The 24,558-nt window shown below is 51.8% G+C and overlaps 2 protein-coding genes across 2 annotated transcripts in view; one reads left to right on the top strand and one right to left on the bottom strand.

Annotated features, from left to right (window-relative positions):
- The window catches only part of LOC121284727 (insulin-like growth factor 2 mRNA-binding protein 2), a 59,135-nt gene extending 50,075 nt beyond the window's left edge, over window positions 1-9,060 (bottom strand). The window contains exon 1 of the mRNA XM_041200278.1: window positions 8,906-9,060. Within this exon, the coding sequence (XP_041056212.1) occupies window positions 8,906-9,060 (155 nt within the window). The remainder of the gene's footprint in view (window positions 1-8,905) is intronic.
- Window positions 9,007-24,558, top strand: part of LOC121284726 (insulin-like growth factor 2 mRNA-binding protein 2) — a 48,917-nt gene continuing 33,365 nt past the window's right edge. Inside the window, exons 1-4 of the mRNA XM_041200277.1 lie at window positions 9,007-9,276; window positions 10,384-10,518; window positions 14,779-14,901; window positions 15,705-15,840. Coding sequence (XP_041056211.1) covers window positions 9,077-9,276; window positions 10,384-10,518; window positions 14,779-14,901; window positions 15,705-15,840 — 594 coding nt within the window. The 5' untranslated portion in view covers window positions 9,007-9,076. The remainder of the gene's footprint in view (window positions 9,277-10,383; window positions 10,519-14,778; window positions 14,902-15,704; window positions 15,841-24,558) is intronic.

Below are 24,558 nucleotides of genomic sequence, written 5' to 3'. Positions count from 1 at the left end.
TCAAACGGGGCGGAGTGTGGAGCCAGCGGCAGGTCTCTGACGGGGCGGAGTGTGGAGCCTGTAGCAGGTCTCTGACAGGGCAGAATGTACAGCCTGTAGCAGGTCTCTGAAGGGGCGGAGTGTCGAGCCTGTAGCAGGTCTCTGACAGGGCAGAATGTACAGCCTGTAGCAGGTCACTGACGGGGCGGAGTGTGGAGCCTATAGCAGGTCTCTGACGGGGTGGAGTGTGGAGCCAGTAGCAGGTCTCTGACGGGGCGGAGTGTGGAGCCTGTAGCAGGTCTCTGAGAGGGCGGAATGTACAGCCTGTAGCAGGTCTCTGACGGGTCGGAGTGTGGAGCCTGTAGCAGGTCTCTGACAGGGCGGAGTGTGGAGCCTGTAGCAGGTCACTGACGGGGCGGAGTGTGGAGCCTGTAGCAGGTCTCTTACGGGGCGGAGTGTGGAGCCTGTAGCAGGTCTCTTACGGGGCGGAGTGTGGAGCCTGTAGCAGGTCTCTGACGGGGCGGAGTGTGGAGCCTGTAGCAGGTCTCTGACGGGGCGTAGTGTGGAGCCTGTAGCAGGTCTCTGACAGGGCAGAATGTACAGCCTGTAGCAGGTCACTGACGGGGCGGAGTGTGGAGCCTATAGCAGGTCTCTGACGGGGTGGAGTGTGGAGCCAGTAGCAGGTCTCTGACGGGGCGGAGTGTGGAGCCTGTAGCAGGTCTCTGAGAGGGCGGAATGTACAGCCTGTAGCAGGTCTCTGACGGGTCGGAGTGTGGAGCCTGTAGCAGGTCTCTGACAGGGCGGAGTGTGGAGCCTGTAGCAGGTCACTGACGGGGCGGAGTGTGGAGCCTGTAGCAGGTCTCTGACGGGGCGGAGTGTGGAGCCTGTAGCAGGTCTCTGACGGGGCGGAGTGTGGAGCCTGTAGCAGGTCTCTGACGGGGCGGAGTGTGGAGCCTGTAGCAGGTCTCTGACGGGGCGGAGTGTGGAGCCTGTAGCAGGTCCCTGACGGGGCGGAGTGTGGAGCCTGTAGCAGGTCTCTGACGGGGCGGAGTGTGGAGCCTGTAGCAGGTCTCTGACGGGGCGGAGTGTGGAGCCTGTAGCAGGTCTCTGACGGGGCGGAGTGTGGAGCCTGTAGCAGGTCTCTGACGGGGCGGAGTGTGGAGCCTGTAGCAGGTCTCTGACGGGGCGGAGTGTGGAGTCTGTAGCAGGTCTCTGACGGGGCGGAGTGTGGAGCCTGTAGCAGGTCTTTGATGGGGCGGAGTGTGGAGCCTGTAGCTGGTGTCTGACAGGGCAGAGTGTACAGCCTGTAGCAGGTCTCTGACGGGGCGGAGTGTGGTGCCTGTAGCAGGTCTCTGACGGGGCGGAGCGTACAGCCTGTAGCAGGTCTCTGACGGGGCGGAGTGTGGAGCCTGCAGCAGGTCTGTGATGGGGCAGAGCGTGCAGCCTGTAGCAGGTCCCTGACAGGGCGGAGTGTGGAGCCTGTAGCAGGTCTCTGACAGGGCGGAGTGTGGAGCCTGTAGCAGGTCTCTGACAGGGCGGAGTGTGGAGCCTGTAGCAGGTCTCTGACGAGGCGGAGTGTGGAGCCTGTAGCAGGTCTCTGACGAGGCGGAGTGTGGAGCCTGTAGCAGGTCTCTGACGAGGCGGAGTGTGGAGCCTGTAGCAGGTCTCTGACGGGGCAGAGGGTACAGCCTGTAGCAGGTCTCTGACAGGGCGGAATGTACAGCCTGTAGCAGGTCTCTGACAGGGCGGAGTGTGCAGCCTGTAGCAGGTCTCTGACAGGGCGGAGTGTGGAGCCTGTAGCAGGTCTCTGACAGGGCGGACTTTGGAGCCTGTAGCAGGTCTCTGACAGGACGGAGTGTTCAGCCTGTAGCAGGTCTCTGACAGGGCCGATTGTGGAGTCTGTAGCAGGTCTCTGACAGGGCAGAGCATACAGCCTGTAGCAGGTCTCTGACGGGGCGGAGCGTGGAGCCAGCAGCAGGTCTCTGACGGGGCGGAGTGTGGAGCCTGTAGCAGGTCTCTGACAGGGCGGAGTGTGGAGCCAGTAGCAGGTCTCTGATGGGGCGGAGCGTACAGCATGTAGCAGGTCTCTGACGAGGCAGAGTGTACAGCCTGTAGCAGGTCTCTGATGGGGCGGAGTGTGGAGCCTGTAGCTGGTCTCTGACGGGGCGGAGCGTACAGCCTGTAGCAGGTCTCTGATGGGGCGGAGTGTGGAGACTATAGCAGGTCTCTGACGGGGCGGAGTGTACAGCCTGTATCAGGTCTCTGATTGGGCGGTGTGTGGAGCCTGTAGCAGGTCTCTGTCAGGGCGGAGTGTGGAGCCTATAGCAGGTCTCTGACAGGGCGGAGTGTGGAGCCAGTAGCAGATCTCTGACGGGGCGGAGTGTGGAGCCTGTAGCAGGTCTCTGACGGGGCGGAGTGTGGAGCCTGTAGCAGGTCTCTGACGGGGCGGAGTGTGGAGCCTGTAGCAGGTCTCTGACGGGGCGGAGTGTGGAGCCTGTAGCAGGTCTCTGACGGGGCGGAGTGTGGAGCCTGTAGCAGGTCTCTGACGGGGCGGAGTGTGGAGCCTGTAGCAGGTCTCTGACGGGGCGGAGTGTGGAGCCTGTAGCAGGTCTCTGACGGGGCGGAGTGTGGAGCCTGTAGCAGGTCTCTGACGGGGCGGAGTGTGGAGCCTGTAGCAGGTCTCTGACGGGGCGGAGTGTGGAGCCTGTAGCAGGTCTCTGACGGGGCGGAGTGTGGAGCCTGCAGCAGGTCTTTGACGGGGCGGAGTGTGGAGCCTGTAGCAGGTGTCTGACAGGGCAGAATGTACAGCCTGTAGCAGGTCTCTGACGGGGCGGAGTGTGGAGCCTGCAGCAGGTCTCTGATGGGGCAGAGCGTACAGCCTGTAGCAGGTCCCTGACAGGGCGGAGCGTACAGCCTGTAGCAGGTCTCTGACAGGGCGGATTGTGGAGCCTGTAGCAGGTCTCTGACGAGGCGGAGTGTGGAGCGTGTAGCAGGTCTCTGACGAGGCGGAGTGTGGAGCCTGTAGCAGGTCTCTGACGAGGCGGAGTGTGGAGCCTGTAGCAGGTCTCTGACGGGGCGGAGGGTACAGCCTGTAGCAGGTCTCTGACGGGGCGGAGCGTACAGCCTGTAGCAGGTCTCTGACAGGGCGGAATGTACAGCCTGTAGCAGGTCTCTGACAGGGCGGAGTGTGGAGCCTGTAGCAGGTCTCTGACAGGGCGGAGTGTGGAGCCTGTAGCAGGTCTCTGACAGGACGGAGTGTGGAGCCTGTAGCTGGTCTCTGACAGGGCGGAGTGTGGAGCCTGTAGCAGGTCTCTGACAGGACGGAGTGTTCAGCCTGTAGCAGGTCTCTGACAGGGCGGATTGTGGAGCCTGTAGCAGGTCTCTGACAGGGCAGAGCATACAGCCTGTAGCAGGTCTCTGACGGGGCGGAGGGTACAGCCTGTAGCAGGTCTCTGACGGGGCGGAGCGTACAGCCTGTAGCAGGTCTCTGACAGGGCGGAATGTACAGCCTGTAGCAGGTCTCTGACAGGGCGGAGTGTGGAGCCTGTAGCAGGTCTCTGACAGGGCGGAGTGTTCAGCCTGTAGCAGGTCTCTGACAGGGCGGATTGTGGAGCCTGTAGCAGGTCTCTGACAGGGCAGAGCATACAGCCTGTAGCAGGTCTCTGACGGGGAGGAGTGTACAGCCTGTAGCAGGTCTCTGACGGGGTGGAGCGTGGAGCCTGTAGCAGGTCTCTGACAGGGCGGAGCATACAGCCTGTAGCAGGTCTCTGACAGGGAGGAGTGTGGAGCCTGTAGCAGGTCTCTGACGGGGTGGAGCGTGGAGCCTGTAGCAGGTCTCTGACGGGGCGGAGCGTGGAGCCTGTAGCAGGTCTCTGACAGGGCAGAGCGTACAGCCTGTAGCAGGTCTCTGACGGGGCGCTGTGTGGACCTTTAGCAGGTCTCTGATGGGGCGGAGTGTGGAGCCTGTAGCAGGTCTCTGACGGGGCGGAGCGTGCAGCTTGTAGCAGGTCTCTGACGGGGCGGAGCGTGGAGCCTGTAGCTGGTCTCTGACAGGGCGGAGTGTGGAGCCTGTAGCAGGTCTCTGACATGACGGAGTGTTCAGCCTGTAGCAGGTCTCTGACAGGGCGGATTGTGGAGCCTGTAGCAGGTCTCTGACAGGGCAGAGCATACAGCCTGTAGCAGGTCTCTGACGGGGAGGAGTGTACAGCCTGTAGCAGGTCTCTGACGGCGCGGAGCGCAAAGCCTGTAGCAGGTCTCTGACAGGGCGGAGCATACAGCCTGTAGCAGGTCTCTGACAGGGAGGAGTGTGGAGCCTGTAGCAGGTCTCTGACGGGGTGGAGCGTGGAGCCTGTAGCAGGTCTCTGACGGGGCGGAGCGTGGAGCCTGTAGCAGGTCTCTGACAGGGCAGAGCGTACAGCCTGTAGCAGGTCTCTGACGGGGCGCTGTGTGGACCTTTAGCAGGTCTCTGATGGGGCAGAGTGTGGAGCCTGTAGCAGGTCTCTGACGGGTCGGAGCGTGCAGCTTGTAGCAGGTCTCTGACGGGGCGGAGTGTGGAGCCTGTAGCAGGTCTCTGACAGGGCGGAGTGTACAGCCTGTAGCAGGTCTCTGACGGGGCGGAGTGTACAGCCTGTAGCAGGTCTCTGACAGGGCGGAGTGTACAGCCTGTAGCAGTTCTCTGACGGGGCGGAGTGTATAGCCTGTAGCAGGTCTCTGACGGGGCGGAATGTGGAGACTATAGCAGGCCTCAAACGGGGCGGAGTGTGGAGCCAGCAGCAGGTCTCTGACGGGGCGGAGTGTGGAGCCTGTAGCAGGTCTCTGACAGGGCAGAATGTACAGCCTGTAGCAGGTCTCTGAAGGGGCGGAGTGTGGTGCCTATAGCAGGTCTCTGACTGGGCGGAGTGTCGAGCCTGTAGCAGGTCTCTGACAGGGCGGAGTGTGGAGCCTGTAGCAGGTCTCTGACGGGGCGGAGTGTGGAGCCTGTAGCAGGTCTCTGACGGGGCGGAGTGTACAGCCTGTAGCAGGTCTCTGATGGGGCGGAGTGTGGAGACTATAGCAGGTCTCTGATGGGGCGGTGTGTGGAGCCTGTAGCAGGTCTCTGACAGGGCGGAGTGTGGAGCCTATAGCAGCTCTCTGACAGGGCGGAGTGTGGAGCCAGTAGCAGTTCTCTGACGGGGCGGAGTGTGGAGCCTTTAGCAGGTCTCTGACAGGGCGGAGTGTGGAGCCAGTAGCAGTTCTCTGACGGGGCGGAGTGTTGAGCCTGTAGCAGGTCTCTGATGGGGCGGAGTGTGGAGACTGTAGCTGGTGTCTGACGGGGCGGAGCGTACAGCCAGTAGCAGGTCTCTGACGGGGCGGCGCGTGGAGCCTGTAGCAGGTCTCTGACAGGGCGGAGCGTACAGTCTGTAGCAGGTCTCTGACGGGGCGGCGCGCACAGCCTGTAACAGGTCTCTGACGGGGCGGAGTGTACAACCTGTAGCAGGTCTCTGACGGGGCGGTGCGAGGAGCCTGTAGCAGGTCTCTGACAGGGCGGAGTGTGGAGCCTATAGCAGGTCTCTGAGGGGGCGGAGCGTACAGCATGTAGCAGGTCTCTGACTGGGCAGAGTGTGGAGCCTGTAGCAGGCCTCTGATGGGGCGGAGTGTGGAGCCTGTAGCAGGCCTCTAATGGGGCGGAGTGTGGAGCCTTTAGCAGGCCTCTGATGGGGTGGAGTGTGGAGCCCGTTGCAGGCCTCTGATGGGGCGGAGTGTGGAGCCTGTAGCAGGTCTCTGACGGGGCGGAGTGTACAGCCTGTAGCAGGTCTCTGATGGGGCGGAGTGTGGAGCCTGTAGCAGGTCTCTGATGGGGCGGAGCGTACAGCCTGTAGCAGGTCTCTGATGGGGCGGAGTGTGGAGACTATAGCAGGTCTCTGACGGGGCGGTGTGTACAGCCTGTAGCAGGTCTCTGATGGGGCGGTGTGTGGAGCCTGTAGCAGGTCTCTGACAGGGCGGAGTGTGGAGCCTATAGCAGGTCTCTGACAGGGCGGAGTGTGGAGTCAGTAGCAGGTCTCTGACAGGGCGGAGTGTGGAGCCAGCAGCAGGTCTCTGACAGGGCGGAGTGTGGAGCCTGTAGCAGGTCTCTGACGGGGCGGAGTGTGGAGCCTGTAGCAGGTTTCTGACGGGGCGGAGTGTGGAGCCTGTAGCAGGTCTCTGACGGGGCGGAGTGTGGAGCCTGTAGCAGGTCTCTGACGGGGCGGAGTGTGGAGCCTGTAGCAGGTCTCTGACGGGGCGGAGTGTGGAGCCTGTAGCAGGTCTCTGACGGGGCGGAGTGTGGAGCCTGTAGCAGGTCTCTGACGGGGCGGAGTGTGGAGCCTGTAGCAGGTCTCTGACGGGGCGGAGTGTGCAGGCTGTAGCAGGTCTCTGACGGGGCGGAGTGTGGAGCCTGTAGCAGGTCTCTGATGGGGCGGAGTGTGGAGCCTGTAGCAGGTGTCTGACAGGGCAGAATGTACAGCCTGTAGCAGGTCTCTGATGGGGCGGAGCGTACATCCCGTAGCAGGTCTCTGATGGGGCGGAGCGTACAGCCTGTAGCAGGTGTCTGACGGGGTGGAGCGTACAGCCTGTAGCAGGTCTCTGACGGGGCGGAGCGTACAACCTGTAGCAGGTCTCTGACGGGGCGGCGCGTGGAGCCTGTAGCAGGTCTCTGACGGGGCGGAGTGTACAGCCTGTAGCAGGTCTCTGACGGGGCGGAGTGTGGAGCCTGTAGCAGGTCTCTGACGGGGCGGAGTGTGGAGCCTGTAGCAGGTCTCTGACGGGGCGGAGTGTGGAGCCTGTAGCTGGTCTCTGACGGGGCGGAGTGTGGAGCCTGTAGCAGGTCTCTGACGGGGCGGAGCGTGGAGCCTGTAGCAGGTCTCTGACGGGGCGGAGCGTGGAGCCTGTAGCAGGTCTCTGACGGGGCGGAGCGTGGAGCCTGTAGCAGGTCTCTGACGGGGCGGAGCGTGGAGCCTGTAGCAGGTCTCTGACGGGGCGGAGCGTGGAGCCTGTAGCAGGTCTCTGACGGGGCGGAGCGTACAGCCTGTAGCAGGTCTCTGACGGGGCGGAGCGTACAGCCTGTAGCAGGTCTCTGACGGGGCGGAGCGTACAGCCTGTAGCAGGTCTCTGACTGGGCGGAGTGTGGAGTCTGTAGTAGGTCTCTGACGGGGTGGAGTGTGGAGCCACTGACAAGCCAGTTGGACAAGGCCTATTACAGTAAAACTGTTCACATAAATTATCATAAATTAGCAATTCTACTGCAGAGTAGCTTTCAAAGCATCAGTGTCTGTGCTCTCGGTTGGTCAGTTGCCTTTCATAAATTCAGCCAACAATGATGATGTGATAGTCTCCTCTGCCTTTTCAATGTAAGGGAAATACGTTTAGGGCAGTCACAGCCCAATTCCCTACTGCTTTGGCCAAAACAAGGCCAGACTCACATCTCCAGCCTCCATTCAATGCTCCATTCCCAACAGCTGCATCGTTTACACAGATGAGCACTAGGTTCATATAAAGTTTTTATGGGGAATAAAAATACTAAGAATTATTTGGAAAATTGGAGTTTTTTTCATGAGAACTATGTGGATTATGGGGTGATAGGGTAGAAATGTGTAAAATTGTGAAGGGTAGGAGCAGACTGTTCCAGTAGTTGAATGGGCCAAGAATCAGGGCCACAGGCACAAGAATAAATCTGAGTCTAGAAATACAAAGGAATTGCACCCATTCTTCAGGTGCTAATCGACCATCTAAGTTGCTAAGATGACAGGAAGTTCGGAAGTTCATGCTCATTAAAAGCTGGCCATGCCCCACCAGTGTTGGCAAAATAATAGGTATGTGGGGCCTATGCCTGAAGCAGGGGTTATACCTCTGGGCCCAGATTAGGTGCCCTGTCTGACAAACAGTAATTTGACAGTGACAGAAGATGGCGGCATAGTAATGTCACCGGACTAGTAATCCAGAGTCGAAGTCTGAAACATAAGTTCAAATCTCACCATGGCAGCTGGTCTCAGTAATAATGACCATGGCAACTTTCATTGATTGTTGTAAAACCCCATCTTGTTCGTTAATGTCCTTTAGGGAAGGAAACCTTGTTATTCTTACCCGCTCTGGCCTACATGTGATTCCAGACTCACAGCAATGTGTTTGTCTCTTAAATGTCCTCTGAAATGGCTGAGCAAGCCACTCAGTTCACGAGCAATTCAGGATGGGCAACAAATGATGTCCTTGCCAGCGACACCCACATCCCATGAATGAATGAAGAAAAAAAATCTCCTGTAATAAGGATTTTTATCCTTCAGTGAATTAAAAGTTGCCCAGGACACTGGGAAGTCTTTGAAAGGTGCCATGAGATCTTTACATTGACCCTGGAAGAACAGACAGGGCCTCTGTTTGTCATCTCATTTGAAAGAAGGCACCTCTGGAAGTGCAGGACTCACTCAGTACTGTGTGGGTCTTGACCTCGATATTCTGACCCTGAGGTGAGGGTGATAACCAACTGAGCCCTGGCCGTCAGCTTGGAAGGGATAATGGGAACTGGGCAGCTAGGTATAATTAGAACTATTAGCTGGCATGGAGGGTAAATGCTAGTGTATGGGAACATAGAAGCAGAAGGAGGGCATTCAGCCCTTCAAGCCTGCTCCGCCATTCAATACACTCATGGCTGATCATCCATTTCAATGCCTTTTTCGCACAGTATCCCCATATCCTTTGTCATTGGTGTTTAGAAATCTCAATCTCTGCTTTAAACATACTCAATGACTGAGCTTCCTCAGCCCTCTGAGGTAGAGAATTCCAAAAGGTTCACAACCCTTTGAGTAAAAAAAAATCTCTTCTCGGTCCTAAGTGGCTTCCTCCTTATTTTGAAATTGTGCCCCCTTGTTCTAGACACCCCAACCAGGGGAAACATCTTGTATTGTGATTCAATGGATACCTTGAGATGTTGGAAAACATTCTGCTGGAAGTGAATACTTGAGGTATCCTCTGTATGGGTTGAGAAAGTAATGTCGTAAACCTCTTGTCCCTCAGTGCAATCGAGAAGTTGAATGGCCACCAGTTTGAAAGGTACGCCTTGAGGATTTCGTACATCCCGGACGAGGAGGCGATGCAGCCCCCGGCACAGCGGCCACGTCGAGGGCCTGGGAGTCGTTCCATGCGGGAGCACAGTCAGTCCGCGGGTGCCGTACCCTCACACAAGCAGCTGGACATTCCCCTGCGGATCCTGGTGCCCACCCAGTTTGTCGGTGCCATTATTGGAAAGGAAGGGCTGACCATCAAGAACGTCACACAGCAGACACAATCAAAGTAAGCGCTGAGGTGACCGATTTCCCTTGTGCAGCTGGGGTCCTGGGTGTGGGGGGTGGACGTCACTCCAGATTACAGCCTCCCCCTGCTCTCGAGTGTTGTTCACACTCGGTCGCACTGTAGGGAGTTGATGTACGCTGCAGCCCTGTGGACTTCAAGTTCAGGCCCCAGGGAGGGGTTCATGTTACCAGACGGGCCCCTCATAGCGGTGTGTGTGGGTGGGTCGAACTCCCCATCGATGGGGGAAAGGTGGTGGGGTGGCGATGGTTGATTTTTCCCATGAGGTTGGAGGGGTGGTGACTGAAGAGGGATGTTGAGTTACCCCATTGGGTGAGTCAAGTTTTCCCCGTTCATAGAATTTTAGAGTGGTTACAACATAGAGGAGGCCATTCAGCCAATTGTGACTGTGCCAGCTCTCTGTCAGAGCGACTCACCTGGTCCCACTCCCCCCACCTTATCCATGTAGCCTTGCAAAATTTTTCTCCCCAGATAATTATCCAATACCAGTTTGAAAGCCACAATTGAATCTGCCTCCGTGACACTGTCAGGCATTGCATCCCAGATCCTAGTCACTCGCTGCATAAGAGTTTTTCCTCATGTCACTGTTGCTTCTTTTGCCAGTCACCTTAAAATGGTGTCCCCTGGTTTTTGACCCTTCCACCACTGGGAATAGTTTCTCCCTATCTACTCTGTCCAGATCCCTCATGTTTTTGAACACCTCTATCAATTCTCTCAGCCTTTCCTTTGCCATGAAGGTGGGGGTGATTGAGTGCCCTGGCAGTTGGGGGAGCATTGCCTTAGAAGTTAAAACAGACGAGCTGAGCATTCACAGTTCATGCACAGGCCATGCTAGATGCTGTGGTCCTGGATGCCTTTCCTTTTGAAAGTTGCAGTGATCTGAACCTGCCTGCTTCTCCCTCAAATCACTGATGTAACATAACTTTCAATCACAAGTTTACATAATGATGCGACTGCCACTAGGCATGATGAATGGTGACCATGCTGGTTAAGGCCCCATACCCCTCCCCGCATCAAGCCCGACCTGTGTCTGTTTGTCCTCCCCTATATATGACGCATGCTCTACTCCCCCCAACCCCCCCCCCTTAGAATCGACATACATCGGAAGGAGAATGCAGGCGCAGCAGAGAAACCCATCAGCATTCATTCAACAGCTGAGGGATGTACAGCTGCCTGTCAGATGATCCTGGAAATTATGCACAAAGAGGCACAGGACACCAAATTGTAAGTAAATTGTGAGCTGGATCATTTGTCTGATCATTGTTGGATGTGTGCAAGGGTTTGTGTGTCTGTTTGATTCTGATTTCAAGCCTTCCGTTTTGCGCTTTTGCAATTTTCTCTCACCTACCCTGCCCCTGCCTGTCCCTCTCTGCCTGTCCCTCTCTGCCTGTCCCTCTCTGCCTGTCCCTCTCTGCCTGTCCCTCTCTGCCTGTCCCTCCCTGCCTGTCCCTCCCTGCCTCTCCCTCCCTGCCTCTCCCTCCCTGCCTCTCCCTCCCTGCCTGTCCCTCTCTGCCTGTCCCTCTCTGCCTGTCCCTCTCTGCCTGTCCCTCTCTGCCTGTCCCTCTCTGCCTGCCTCGCTCTGTCCCTCGCTCTGGCTCGCTCCCTGTCCCTCGCTCTGGCTCGCTCCCTGTCCCTCGCTCTGGCTCGCTCCCTGTCCCTCGCTCTGGCTCGCTCCCTGTCCCTCGCTCTGGCTCGCTCCCTGTCCCTCGCTCTGGCTCGCTCCCTGTCCCTCGCTCTGGCTCGCTCCCTGTCCCTCGCTCTGGCTCGCTCCCTGTCCCTCGCTCTGGCTCGCTCCCTGTCCCTCGCTCTGGCTCGCTCCCTGTCCCTCGCTCTGGCTCGCTCCCTGTCCCTCGCTCTGGCTCGCTCCCTGTCCCTCGCTCTGGCTCGCTCCCTGTCCCTCGCTCTGGCTCGCTACCTGTCCCTCGCTCTGGCTCGCTCCCTGTCCCTCGCTCGCCCTCGCCCCCTGTCCCTCGCTCGCCCTCGCCCCCTGTCCCTCGCTCGCCCTCGCCCCCTGTCCCTCGCTCGCCCTCGCCCCCTGTCCCTCGCTCGCCCTCGCCCCCTGTCCCTCGCTCGCCCTCGCCCCCTGTCCCTCGCTCGCCCTCGCCCCCTGTCCCTCGCTCGCCCTCGCCCCCTGTCCCTCGCTCGCCCTCGCCCCCTGTCCCTCGCTCGCCCTCGCCCCCTGTCCCTCGCTCGCCCTCGCCCCCTGTCCCTCGCTCGCCCTCGCCCTCGCTCGCCCTCCCCCTCGCTCGTCCTCGCCCTCCCCCTCGCTCGTCCTCGCCCTCACCCTCGCTCGCCCTCGCTCGCCCTCCCCCTCGCTCGCCCTCCCCCTCGCTCGCCCTCCCCCTCGCTCGCCCTCCCCCTCGCTCGCCCTCCCCCTCGCTCGCCCTCCCCCTCGCTCGCCCTCCCCCTCGCTCGCCCTCCCCCTCGCTCGCCCTCCCCCTCGCTCGCCCTCCCCCTCGCTCGCCCTCCCCCTCGCTCGCCCTCCCCCTCGCTCGCCCTCCCCCTCGCTCGCCCTCCCCCTCGCTCGCCCTCCCCCTCGCTCGCCCTCCCCCTCGCTCGCCCTCCCCCTCGCTCGCCCTCCCCCTCGCTCGCCCTCCCCCTCGCTCGCCCTCCCCCTCGCTCGCCCTCGCCCTCGCTCGCCCTCGCTCGCTCTCGCTCTCGCCCTCGCCCTCACACTCTCTCTTGCAGGCGCTCTCTCTCACTCTCATCTGCCCCGGTTTCTGGCTCTGCGTGTGCCCGCCTCTCTCTCTCCCTCTCTCTTTCTCTCTCTCTCTCTCTTTCTCCTCTCCCCCCAGCTCTGTCTCTCCCTCCTTCTCCCCCCTCTCTCCCTCCCGCTCTCTTACCTGCCCTGCATTTTCTCCATCTCTGTTTCTCTCTCATTGTGCCTAGAACTCTGTTCCCTAGGAAGAGTAACTTGTGTGCTGTCATTTTACACTGATGTTTAACCTTCTGCTTACATATTTTGCAAGTTATGGCCTTCCCTAGTATCACAACAACTGGATATGCAAAACTGTAATTGATTTCTTTCCTCTTCTCTCTCTTCTCCCTCATATCTCTAACTTCCTGTCTGTCTCTTCCTTTCTTCTCTCCCTCTCCTCTGCACTGTCTGTTAAACATTCCCAGGTCAGGTACAGTCAAGGGTTTAGATGCAGAGAATTCTCCCTTTCAGACTCTTCATTAAATGGAGTGGTTGAGGAAATTGTAGATGACATAGTCATGATCATTCAAAACTTTCGGTTCATAAATTGTCCCTATGAATTGGAAATTTGCCAATGTCACTCCCTTATTTAATAATGTTGGGGGAGCTAAACTAGGAAATTATAGGCATACTAGCCTTTTGTCTGTTGCAGGGAAGTTACTAATATTTGTTATTGGGACAGTGTGACTAGGCACTTGGATGAACATCAGCCATGAAGGGGTTGCAGAGCAGATTCAACAGACACCGGGGCTAAAAGGGTTAAGTGGAGAGAAAAAGTTGCATAGACTAGGCTTATTTTACCATGACTATAGAAGATTATAGGATGATCAATTTGAGGTATTTAACATGATTGAAAGGAGTTGATGGGATAGATGGAGAGAAGCTATTTCATCTGGTGGGGGAGTCCAGAACAAGGGGATATAACCTTAAAATTAGAGCTAGGCTATTCAGTGTAACACCCAGAAGTACCTCTTCACACAAAGGGTAGTGAAAAGCTGGAACTTGCTCCCTTTAAAAAACTTGAGGGGAGGGGCCACTAAAACTTTCAAAACTGAGATTGACGGATTTTTGTTAGACAAGGGATTTCGAACCAAGGTGAGTAAATAGCATTATTCAATGGTAACAGCACAGAAGGAGGCCATTTGGCCTGTCTTGTCCATGCCAGCTCTCTGCAAGAGGTACTTGCCTAGCCCCACTCCCTCAGCTTTTTCCCTGTAGCCCTGTAAATGTTTTCCCTTTCAACAATTATCCAATTCCATTTTCAAAGCCATGAGTGAATCTACTTTCACCACATTCTCAGGCAGTGCATTCAAGATCATGGCCACAAGCTGAGTTTTAAAAATAAAGGTTTTCCTCATGTTTCCTCTGGTTCTTTTGCCATTCACCTTGAATTGGCGTCCACTGGTTCTCAACCCTTCCAACAAAGGGAATAATTTTCCTCTATCTACTCGGTCCAGCCCATCATGATTTTTGAATACCTCTATCAAGTTTCCTCTCAGCCTTCTCATCCAAGGAGAACAGCCCCAGCATAGCCAAATCTGTCTTTGTAACTGAAGTCTTTCGTCCCTGGAACCATTCTAGTAAATATTTTCTGCAGTCTCTCTAAAGCCTTCGCATCCTAAAGTGTACAGAAGGCCTTTTATAAAGGTTCACCATAACCTCCTTGCTTTTGTACTCTCTGCGTCTATTTGTAAAGCCCAGGACCCCATATGCTTTATTAATCACTTTGAGCTTGCCACTTTGCTTTGTGCACAGTTCCCCTCTGCTCCTGCACCCCCTTTAGAATTGCACCCTTTACTTTATATTGGCTCTCCATTTTTCCTACCAAAATGAATCGCTTGCATCACTCTGCATTAAATTTCATCCGCCGTGTTTCTTCCGCCCCCTCACATTCCGCCAAGCTGTCCATGTCCAAAAAAACTCTACCACTATTCTCCTCGTAGTTCACCATATTTCCCAAGTGTTTTATCATTTGAATTGTGCCCTGTACACCCCAGTCTCGATCATTAATATGGATCAAGCAAAGCAGTGGTCCCAGTGCCAACTCCTGGGGCATTCCACTGTGTATACCTTCCTCCAGGCCAAAATACAGCCATTCGCCACTATTCCCTCTTTCATATCACTCAGCCAATTTTGTATCCATGCTGCTACTGTCCCTGTTGCTCCATGGGCTTCAAGTTTGTGACAAACCTGTTCTGTGGCAATTATCCAGTGTTTTTTGGAAGTCCATATACAGCACATCATCTGCACTACTCTCATCAACCCTCCCTATTACCTCATCAAAAATAGTCAAACTAGTTAAGATTTGCCCTGAAAAATATCAGTTCAGGGTTTACGTAATTAATCGATATTTGTTCACCTGACCTGTTATTTTTTTCCCCCTGATTATCAATTCTAAAAGCTTTCCCACCACTGAGGCTAAGCTGACTAGCCTGTAGTTGCTTGGTTTATCCTTGCATCCTTTTTTCGAATAAGGTTATGATAAGGTAAATAGAATTAAGATGCCGATCAGCCATGATCTAATTGAGTGGCGGAACAGGCTCGAGGGGCAGAATGACCTCCTTCTGTTCTTCTTCTGTTCTATCAAACACTCCCAGGAGAGATACAGCATGGATTAGATACAGAGTAAAGTTCCCTCTGCACTGCCCCAGCAAAGTGCCTCAGCACAAATCACAGAAGAGCCAGTGCACCAGTGTGATGCTGAGCTTCTTGGGTTTTCAAAGTGTGGAGAGCGGGAGGAAGACTATGGACTGGACGTGTGTGTAATGATTGTCCGTGCGTTTTAGCACTGAGGAGATCCCATTGAAAATCCTCGCTCACAACGGCTTTGTGGGACGGCTGATCGGTAAAGAAGGACGCAACCTGAAGAAAATAGAACAAGAAACAGGGACCAAAATAACCATCTCTCCGTAAGTTGAGCTTGTGCTTGGTTGTAGAGCTGATATTTATTGGACAGGGGATCAGTGCAGAAGGAAGCAGCAGCAAATTTAAACAGAGTGCTTGAATTCTGCCATTTTTTTTGTTTATTTACTGAATTTCATGCTGATGCAAGTGAGGGATTATCATTCTGTGTTCCATTCAGACCCTCCCTGGCTGATTTTTTTTAACAGAAGTCGAAACCAACCTTGTCCCATCAAACACATATTAGACAAAGTAAAAGCCCCCTCTTGACTATCCTGTCAAACACTCCAGGCAGGTACAACGCAGTTTAGATGTAGACTTGCAGAGCCCCAGAAGCATGGTAACAATGTGGACAGGATCCTTTTGTAAGCGTTGAACCCTGACGCACAATAAAGTCAGTTGGTGATGTTACTGGAATGGATGTTTCTGGAGTTAAAAATAGGAAGGGGTGGGTGGTGAGAATTCTGAATGCAGCGTATGATCCCAATCACCACAGTTGAAGTGTCACACAGTACTGAGTGTTACTCCTTGTATATCCGAACCAGGGAAACATATTGGGTATTTCCGCAACAATGGGAAGAAGCCCCTCTCTGCCTCTCCCCTGCCCCTGAACCTTGCCACATCAAGAGAGGTGGGCATTGGTAGGTCAGACAGCCCACAGTGCATCCTGGCGGGACCTGCAGTAAGGTGTCATGGATGTCAGCCCACTCATCAGAAGCATCCTAATAGTTGTAGTGGAGCTGAGCTGTCGGAGAGGTGTGTATGCTTGAGTGTGTCCACATTCTAAAGCATGTTTGTTGTGGCTGGTCAGGTTACAGGACTTGACGCTGTATAATCCGGAGAGGACCATCACTGTAAAGGGCAGCATTGAGGCCTGCTCAAAAGCTGAAGTAGAAATTATGAAGAAACTCAGAGAGGCATATGAAAATGACCTTGCTGCTATGAATGTAAGTTCCATTTGAAGGATTTTACCTAACTGTACTGAGGGGTTAACAAAGAAAGCTTGCCTTCTATGTTCCACCCTTTTCACATAGAGAAACATCCCAAGGCACTGAAGCAAAGAGGCGATTGGGAAGGTGACCGAAAGGCTGGTCAGGGTGGGGGAAAGATGGCATTTCAAGGAAGAGATGGAGATAAAGAGCTTTAGGGCGGGAGACCCAGAACATGGACCTAGCCTGCTGAAGACACAGCCACCTGTAATGGCGGAAGGGTAACTGAGAACCTCTGCTGCTCTAAGGGTGGGTGAGGGGCAGGACAGGTACAGCTGAGAAAGGCAGAAGCCTGTCCAATGCTTAGTCAAACATTCAGGATGATGCATGGCAGTGGTAAGAGGTGGATCACCCTGTATAATAAATGAGAGGAAGCAGGATAGTGTCAAATGGCGAGGATGCAGACAATGCAAGAGTTGTGAGCTGCTGGATGGCAGAGGAGGGAGGCCATTTGGCCCATGTCGCTGATCATATCAGACCAGCCTTGCAAACCCCCCACCCCCGCTGGCCTGCAACCCACCGCAGCCACACTGCTTGGTTGCTTCCTGTCGGCAAATGGACAGTTCCAGATCTTGTTGAGCTGGTCAGTTGATGAAATTGCTGCTCCCCTCATTCCCTGACCTCCCCCCAGCTGGGCACTCTCCTCTGCCTCACCTCAACAATGGAATGGGAAGAGAATAAAAACTCACAAGAATCCACAAAACTGTCTTGCTGGAGTGTTTGGCACAATCATGGCCAAAACAAAACACTTCGCTTTTTAAAAAAGATTTGTATTTAGAACTTGTGTTTATGCTTGTGTTATGTGCAAGATGAGCTTTGAACAAATATATTACCAAGTGGGCCCTGCGTTAGAGTATGAAGCCTACTAGGAAGAAACATTTTATCGACCCGTTGCCATGACACCGAATATGTACATTTTCTTTTCAATGCGATGGCTGAATAATGTTCGAACTATTCTGCACAAGGTTGAAAGTTTCATGGGCTGCACTTATTTTGATAAAGAGAGGCTCACGCACTGACTCACTCCCATTCACCAATCCCAATACCAGATGTTGCATCATGAAAGCTCTCAAATCCAGGCTGCACACAGACCTTGGGTTTACCTTCACACTTCACATTCTTTTTGAGAGCTTTGTGCCCATTGAGGTGCGCAGTGTTAGTACTGGTGACAACAACCTCTCTGAGATCAATGCAGCATAGAATGATACACCACAGAAGGAAAAAAACATTCAGTCCATTGTGCCTGTTGCTAACTCTTTTGTAAAACTACCCAATTAATCCTACTCTCCTGCACTTTCTCCATAGCCCTGCAATTTCTTTTCCTCCTTCAAATAAGAACAAAAGAAATGGGAGCAAGAATAGACACTTGGCCCTTTGAATCTGTTCTACCATTCAATAACATCATGCTTGATCATCTCATGCCCTATCCCTATACCTCATGATTCCCTTACCACCCAAGAATCTAATGATCTCTGCCTTGGCTGTACTCAATGACTGTGGTACTGGTGTCATCCACTGTGAAAACTGAGGCAAAATATTGATTAAATATCTATGCCATTTCTGCGTTCCCCACTATTAACTCCCCAGTCTCATCCTCTAAGGGACCAACATTCACTTTAGCTACTCACTTTCCTTTTATATACTTGTAGAAGCTTTTGCTATCAGTTTTTACATTTTGCATTAGTTTTCTTTCACAATTTACCTTTGCTCTTTTTATTTCATTTATTCACCATTCATAGACTATGTTTATTGTCCATTTTTGCTTCCTATTTCATTCAACTCCTGTTAATTATTTATCCTCCAAATCTACAACTGCTCTGACTTTGATATCATCTGCATATTTGACCATTAATGATTCCATGTCATTGATGCAAGTTAGAAACAGTGACCAAGAAATTCAGGGCCTGCTTATTTTTGCAAGCCTTATGCGCACATTGTTAACAGCCTGTGCCCATACGGTGAGGTCCAAATAGCCCTGGATTTTGGGCATTAGACCTCATCAAAATGTAGATGGAGCTGCAGTAGGAGCCGGCAAAGGTTATTGGTCTAATTTCAAGGTATATGATTGGGTTGGATTGTGGGATCTGACTTCAGGAACCGTGATTGGGTTTGGCGGGACATTGGTAGGAATATCACAGGCCTCAGGAGAACAGTTGGAAGGGATCGTAAGTGCTGTAGGGGATCAGGTAGCAAAATCGCAAACCTTGGATGTACTGTTTGGGGAATCGGGTAGGAATATAAGAACATGAGAGTATAAAAATAGGAGCAGGAGTAGACCATGTGGCCCCACAAATCCGCTCCACCATTCAGTACAATCATGGCTGAACATTGGCTTCAACTGACCATTCCCCATGATTCCCTGAGACACCAAAAATCTGTCTATCCCAGTCTTAAATATGCTCATGACGGAACATCCACAACCCTCTGCAGTAGAGAATTCCAAAGAGTTATAATCCTCTGAGTAAAGAAGTTTCTCCTCAAGTCAGGTCAAGTAGGTCAGATGTTTCTCAGTGCAAACTCGATGGGCCGAAGGGCCTCTTCTGCACTCTGTGATTCTGTGACTGAACATCCACTGCTCCTTGGAGCAGAGAGTTCCAATGGTTCACAGCCTTTTGAGTGAAGAAATTATCCTCAGTTTGAACCCCTAATTCTAGATTCCCGAGCCAGTGGAAGCATCCTCCCAGCATTTACCCTGTCAAGTCCCTTAAGAATTGTTTCAATTAGATCAAAATTTCCTCTCATTCTTCTAAACTCCAGAGAATGTAGGCTGAATCTATTCAATCTCTCCTCATAGGACAATCCCTCATCTGAGGAATCAATCTAGTGAACCTTCATTGCACTCCCTTGAAAGCAACTATGTGCTTCCTTAGGTAAGGAGACCAAATCTGTGCACCATATTCCAGGTGTGGTCTTGCCATGCCCTGTACATTCGTACTAAGGCTTCTTTACTTTTATACTCCAATCTCTTTGTAATAAAGGTTTTCTTTACTGATTGCTTGCTGTACCTACACGCTAACAGCCCAAGAACACCCAAGTCCCTCTGCAAACATTTTTTCACCATTGGAAAAATATTCTGCTTCTTTTAAATTTTCTGTTCCAAAGTGGTAACTTCACACTTGTTCACCTTTTATCTGTCACGTCCTTACTCACTCATTTACCTGTTGATTACTCTTTGCAGCCTTGTGGCTTACTTTCCCACTTAACTGTGTACTGGCAGCAAACTTGGAGATATTACACTTAGTCCCCTGAACTAAAATGAAAAGAAATTTCTTCACTGAAAGGGTTGTGAATCGTTGGAATTCTCTACCCCAGAGAGGTGTGAATGCTTAGTTATTGAGTGCATTTAAGATAGAGGTCAATAGATTTTTGATACTTAAGTAATTAAAGGATGTGGGGATATACAGGAAGGTGGAGTTGAGGTAGATCATCCATGATCTTACTGAATGACGAGAAGGCTCAAAAGGACCAAATGGCCTACCACTCCTTCTATTTCTTATATTCTAAGTCATTGAGATAAATCAGGATTGTCCAACCTTTTCATATGAGGGGCTACATTTCAATTTTTTTCTCAACACAAGGGATCAATGAGCAAATTTCAGTACGATAAGGTTGGGCACACATTAAATATGAATTTTTTTTAAAAGCCAAAGCAAAAATTGATAATTTTTTAAAAAAAGTATTTAATAAAAATGACTACTAAAAAGTGCCAAGTAACAGAGCTAAGCAAGTAAAGCTTTTTTTTCCTTTTTGCTTAAGAAGCAGAGCTAGAGAGCAAGACAAGGCCCCAAATCCTGGTCACCAGGGAAAGAGTGGAGACCGGGGCCAAGCTTTAAGAGTTGGATTTAACAAATACTTACTTTGGGTTCGCCTCTTCTAGTGCACGCTCCGAGCTGGCCTTGGCGGACTTTGTACGAAAGTGGTGTCAAAACCCTTTTAGCCCTCCTGGCCTGCTTTGTGGATAGGTTTTTGGGGAGGGAGGAGGGGTGTGTGTGTGTGTTATGTGTTGTGGGTTCTTGCTCTCATACAGACATTCACTCATTCTCCGTGAGGTTTTGACGTTTTATCACCGAGGAGAAATGTGGGCTGGCTGTGAAGGTGCCGTGACGTGCTTCCCCACTCCAACATGTCCATCCGGCTGTTTTGGCTAGGTGGGTGCTGTTGCTGCACCTGCTGTTCCGCGTGGCCTCCCCGGCCTGCTCTGCCATCTTGATCTCTGTGCCTTTTTTGGTGGGCCTGCAGGGGAGGGCAAGAGAGAGAATGTACCATAACTACTCAACTTGACGCTGTTGCTCCAATCGCAGACAGTTACCCTTCTGCATTTGCTGTTGATAAGGCTCACCATTGAATATTTTGAACAGTGAGTCCGCAGGCTGGATAGAGAGGCATAATGGGCTATGCTGGACAATCTTGATAAAGATTTTAAGTGGCTGAGGGCCAAGTACTGATCCTGTGGTACCCCACGCGTTACAGCCTGCCAACCTGAAAATGACCCGTTTTATTCCTGTTTTCTGTCTATTCATCAATCCATTATTCCATGCTAATATGCTACCCCCAATCCCATGAGTCTTAATTTTGTGAAACAGCCCCTTGTGTTGACACAGAATGCTTTTTGAACATCCAAATACACAAAACCCACTGGTTCCCTTATTATATCCTGCTAATAACTCTTAACAGGTTTGATAAACCTGCTTTTCCTTCATTAATCTGTGTAGACTCTATTTAATCGCATTATGATTTTCCAAGTGCCCTGTTGCCACCTCCCTAATAATGGATTCTACCCTTTTTCTGGCTGCTGACGTTAGGCTAATAAATGGCCTATAGTTCCCTTTCTCCTTTCTTGAATAGAGGAGTATTTATCCAGTTCCCCTTTGGAAGTTATTATTGAACATGCTTCTGTCACTTCAGGCAGTGCATTCCAATTCAGAACAACTCACGGTGTAAAAAAGAGAGGGTTCCTCATTTCTCCTCTGATTCCTTTGTCAATTACCTTAAATTTGCAGCCTTTCGTTATCACTTTTATCACTGGAAACTGTTTCTCCTTAATTACATTATCAAAACTATCCATAATTTCAAACACCACTATCAAATCTCCTCTTAATCTTCTCTGCTCTAAGGAGAACAACCTCAGTTTTTGCTGTCTCTCCATGTAACTGGTTCCAGGGATGAGGGACTTCATTCTAGTAAATCTGCACTGCACCCTTTCTAAGGCCTTGACATCCTTCCTGAAGTGCAGTGCCCAGTATTGGACTCAATACTCCAGTGGCTGGAGCTTTATAAAAGTTTAGCAAGACTTCCTTTTGTGCTGTGTGTCTGTGTTGATAAACCAAGTATATTATATGCCTTTTCAACAGCTTTCTTAACTTGTCCCGCTTCCTTCAAAGTTTGTCGACGCATTCCTGAACTCCTTTAACATCATATCATTTAGCTTATAGTGCCTCTCCTCATTCCAAAATGAATCATTTCACAGCTCTCTCATGACATTTTATCTGCTATGCGCCTGTCCATTTCAAGCAGTCTGCCCTCCTGAAGCCTTTTACTATCCTCCTTGTTGACTACATTGTACCATCTGCTAACTTTGACCTGGACTTGGGTTTTCAGGGCATAATTTCAAAGAACAATGATCCTAATACCAACGGCTGGATACACCACTTCACACTTCCCTCCTGTCTGAAGAAACTATATTTTTAGCACAACCGTCTGGTCTCTGTACCCATCCTCCATTGTCCCATGGGCTTCGATTTTACAAATAAGTATTATTTGGCGCTTTATCGAATGCCTTTCGAAAGTCCTGGGAAACAACATTAACCTCAGTAGCCCTCATCAGTCCTCACTATTAGTTCATCGAAGAACTTAATTAAATACGATTTCCTTTTAACAAATTCAACACGGCCTGTAATTATCAGCTATGTTCCACTTCCCTTTTTTGAACAAGGCTGTAACGTTTGCAGTTCTCTAGTCCCCTGGCACCTCCCTCTCATCTGAGGAGGATTGGAAGATTGTGGTCAGATCCTCTGCAATTTTCAGCGCTACTGCCTTGAGCAGCTTTGGATGCATCCCATCCATACTCGGTGACTTTTCTACTTACAAGTACCTTTTTATTTTTATCCTTATCCAGTTGCTCTGTTACCTCCTCCTTTACTGTAACAGTGGCAGAATCCTGTTTAGTGAAGAAAGATGCAAAGTACTCGGTTAGGACCCCAGGTCTGCCCCTTGCTTCCACAAGATGATCTTTTATGACCCCTAATCAGCTATGTGTTTGTTTTCAATAGTTTATCACTATTTGTGTTTATTAAAGACTTGGGTTTCCCTTTATGTGATTCATTAACCTACAACATCAACAACCTCTAATCTATTCTCTCATACTTTACTTTCCCCTCTTCATTTTTCCTTTGTACATTCTGTATTCTATTTGCTTCTCAACTGAATTACAAACTTGACATTTATCTTTTAGTGTTTTTTTGTTTTATTTTACTCACTTCATCATTAGTTATCCAGGGAATTCTAGATTTGAGAGCAGGTGGGGATAGGGTGTTAGTTATGATGGAGTTGATATTTGAGGGTGTGGGGATGAGGAGTGGTGTTAGGTGGAGTCACTATTTGAGAGCAGAGGGTTTTGGTTGTGGTGGAGTTAATATTGATTTCCCCGGTATATCGAACCGGTATAACTGGGTCTGTGAAGGCAGAATCATTGTTTGGAGCAAAATAAGGTAGGTCAGTAGCTGTGCTTCCACAGCCAGCAGAGACTTGGTTGCATTTGTGTCAGGGCTCCCAATAATGCAGCTATAATATTGCCAGAGAGTTCAGTGTCATGATTCACTGAGTGTTATCGAGGAGAATGGGAGAGAGATCTGGTCGCTGCCTGGCTTGGTCCAGGGGCAGTGTGATCAGGGATCAGAGAGAGATCTGATCACTGCCTGGCTTGGTCCAGGGGCAGTGTGATCGGAGATCAGAGAGAGGGATCTGATCACTGCCTGGCTCGGTCCAGGGGCAGTGTGATCGGGGATCAGAGAGAGGGATCTGATCACTGCCTGGCTCAGTCCAGGGGCAGTGTGATCAGGGATCAGAGAGAGATCTGATCACTGCCTAGCTCGGTCCAGGGGCAAGTGTGATCGGGGATCAGAGAGAGATCTGATCACTGCCTGGCTTGGTCCAGGGGCAGTGTGATTGGGGATCAGAGAGAGGAATCTGATCACTGCCTGGCTGTGTCCAGGGGCAGTGTGATCGGGGATCAGAGAGAGGGATCTAGTCACCGTGTGGCTTGGTCCAGGGGCAGCGTGTTCGGGGATCAGAGAGAGATCTGATCACTGGCTCAGTCCAAAGGCAAGTGTGATCGGGGATCAGAGAGAGAGATCTGATCACTGCCTGATTTGGTCCAGGGGCAAGTGTGATCGGGGATCAGAGAGAGATCTGATCATTGTCTGGCTCGGACCAGGGGCAGTGTGATCGGGGATCAGAGAGAGTGATCTGATCACTGCCTGGCTTGGTCCAGGGGCAGTGTGTTCGGGGATCAGAGAGAGGGATCTGATCACTGCCTGGCTTGGTCCAGGGGCAGTGTGATCGGGGATCATAGAGGGATCTGATCACTGCCTGGCTCGGTCCAGGGGCAGTGTAATCGGGGATCAGAGAGGGATCTGATCACTGCCTGGCTCAGTCCAGGGGCAGTGTGATGAAGAATCAGAGAGTGATCTGATCATTGCCTGGCTCTGTCCAGGAGCAGTGTGATTGAGGAGAATCAGAGATCTGACCACTGCCTGTCTCTGTCAGGGGCCGTGTGATCGAGGAGAATCACAGAGAGATGTGATCACAGCCAGTTCAGTGATGACTAATGGCTGGACGGAGGCTGAAGCACAGCTAGAATGTCCCGGATTGTTTCTGACCCCCCTCTCACCCCAGTTTCTCTCTCTCCCTTGTCCTCCATTGGAGTTGCTGACCCAGACTAGCATTCAGCCTCACAGGCTGCTCTCAAATCTGAGTCAGGTACTCCTCCCATGAGGTGCTAGCGTGTCTGAACTGAGTTAACTGATCCTGGCAGGGTTTGTGCTCGAATGCTGAATGGCCTCAATCTCTGGGTTGATGGAGAAATAAACGAATGATTGTAACTCTGTCCGTGGATTAGACAGCTACAATCGGGACAGCATTTGATGAAACAGAACCTAATGCAATCGGGCACAGGGTGAGACAAGGCTGTCTGCTGTCACTGTTGCTCTTCAACATCTGTGTAGAAGCCATGATAAAAGAAGCACTAGATGAAGTACAGAAAGGCGTTAAGGTCCAATTGGTGAAGGTAGTGAAATTTTTGGATGACAAGACCCTGGTGGCTAACATTGCAGAAGATCTGCAGATACTGTTGGATAGAAAGAATGACGTTGTGAAAATTTACAAAATGAAAATTCATGTTAAAATGAGAACATTTATGAAGATTGGTAAAAATAATGGAGGTCAAGATAAATGGTCAACAGCTGCAATAGGTATCACAATTTATGTACCTGGGAAGCATCTTCTCAGAAGCTGGTTACTGACATAAATCAGAACAAGAATAGCAATGGCAAATAAAGCAATGCGTAGAGATCTTAAGAAAAGATTGATCAAGATTGTACGAACATGCAAACAAGGAGCAGGAGTAGCCCATTCGGCCCCTCAGGCCTGTTCTGCCATTTAATAAGATCATGACTGATC

Source organism: Carcharodon carcharias, chromosome 12 (genome assembly GCF_017639515.1).
Source record: "Carcharodon carcharias isolate sCarCar2 chromosome 12, sCarCar2.pri, whole genome shotgun sequence".
NCBI classification, from domain to species: Eukaryota; Metazoa; Chordata; class Chondrichthyes; order Lamniformes; family Lamnidae; genus Carcharodon; species Carcharodon carcharias.
Note: the sequence above shows the minus strand (reverse complement) of the source record. Positions and strands in the feature narration are given on the sequence as shown.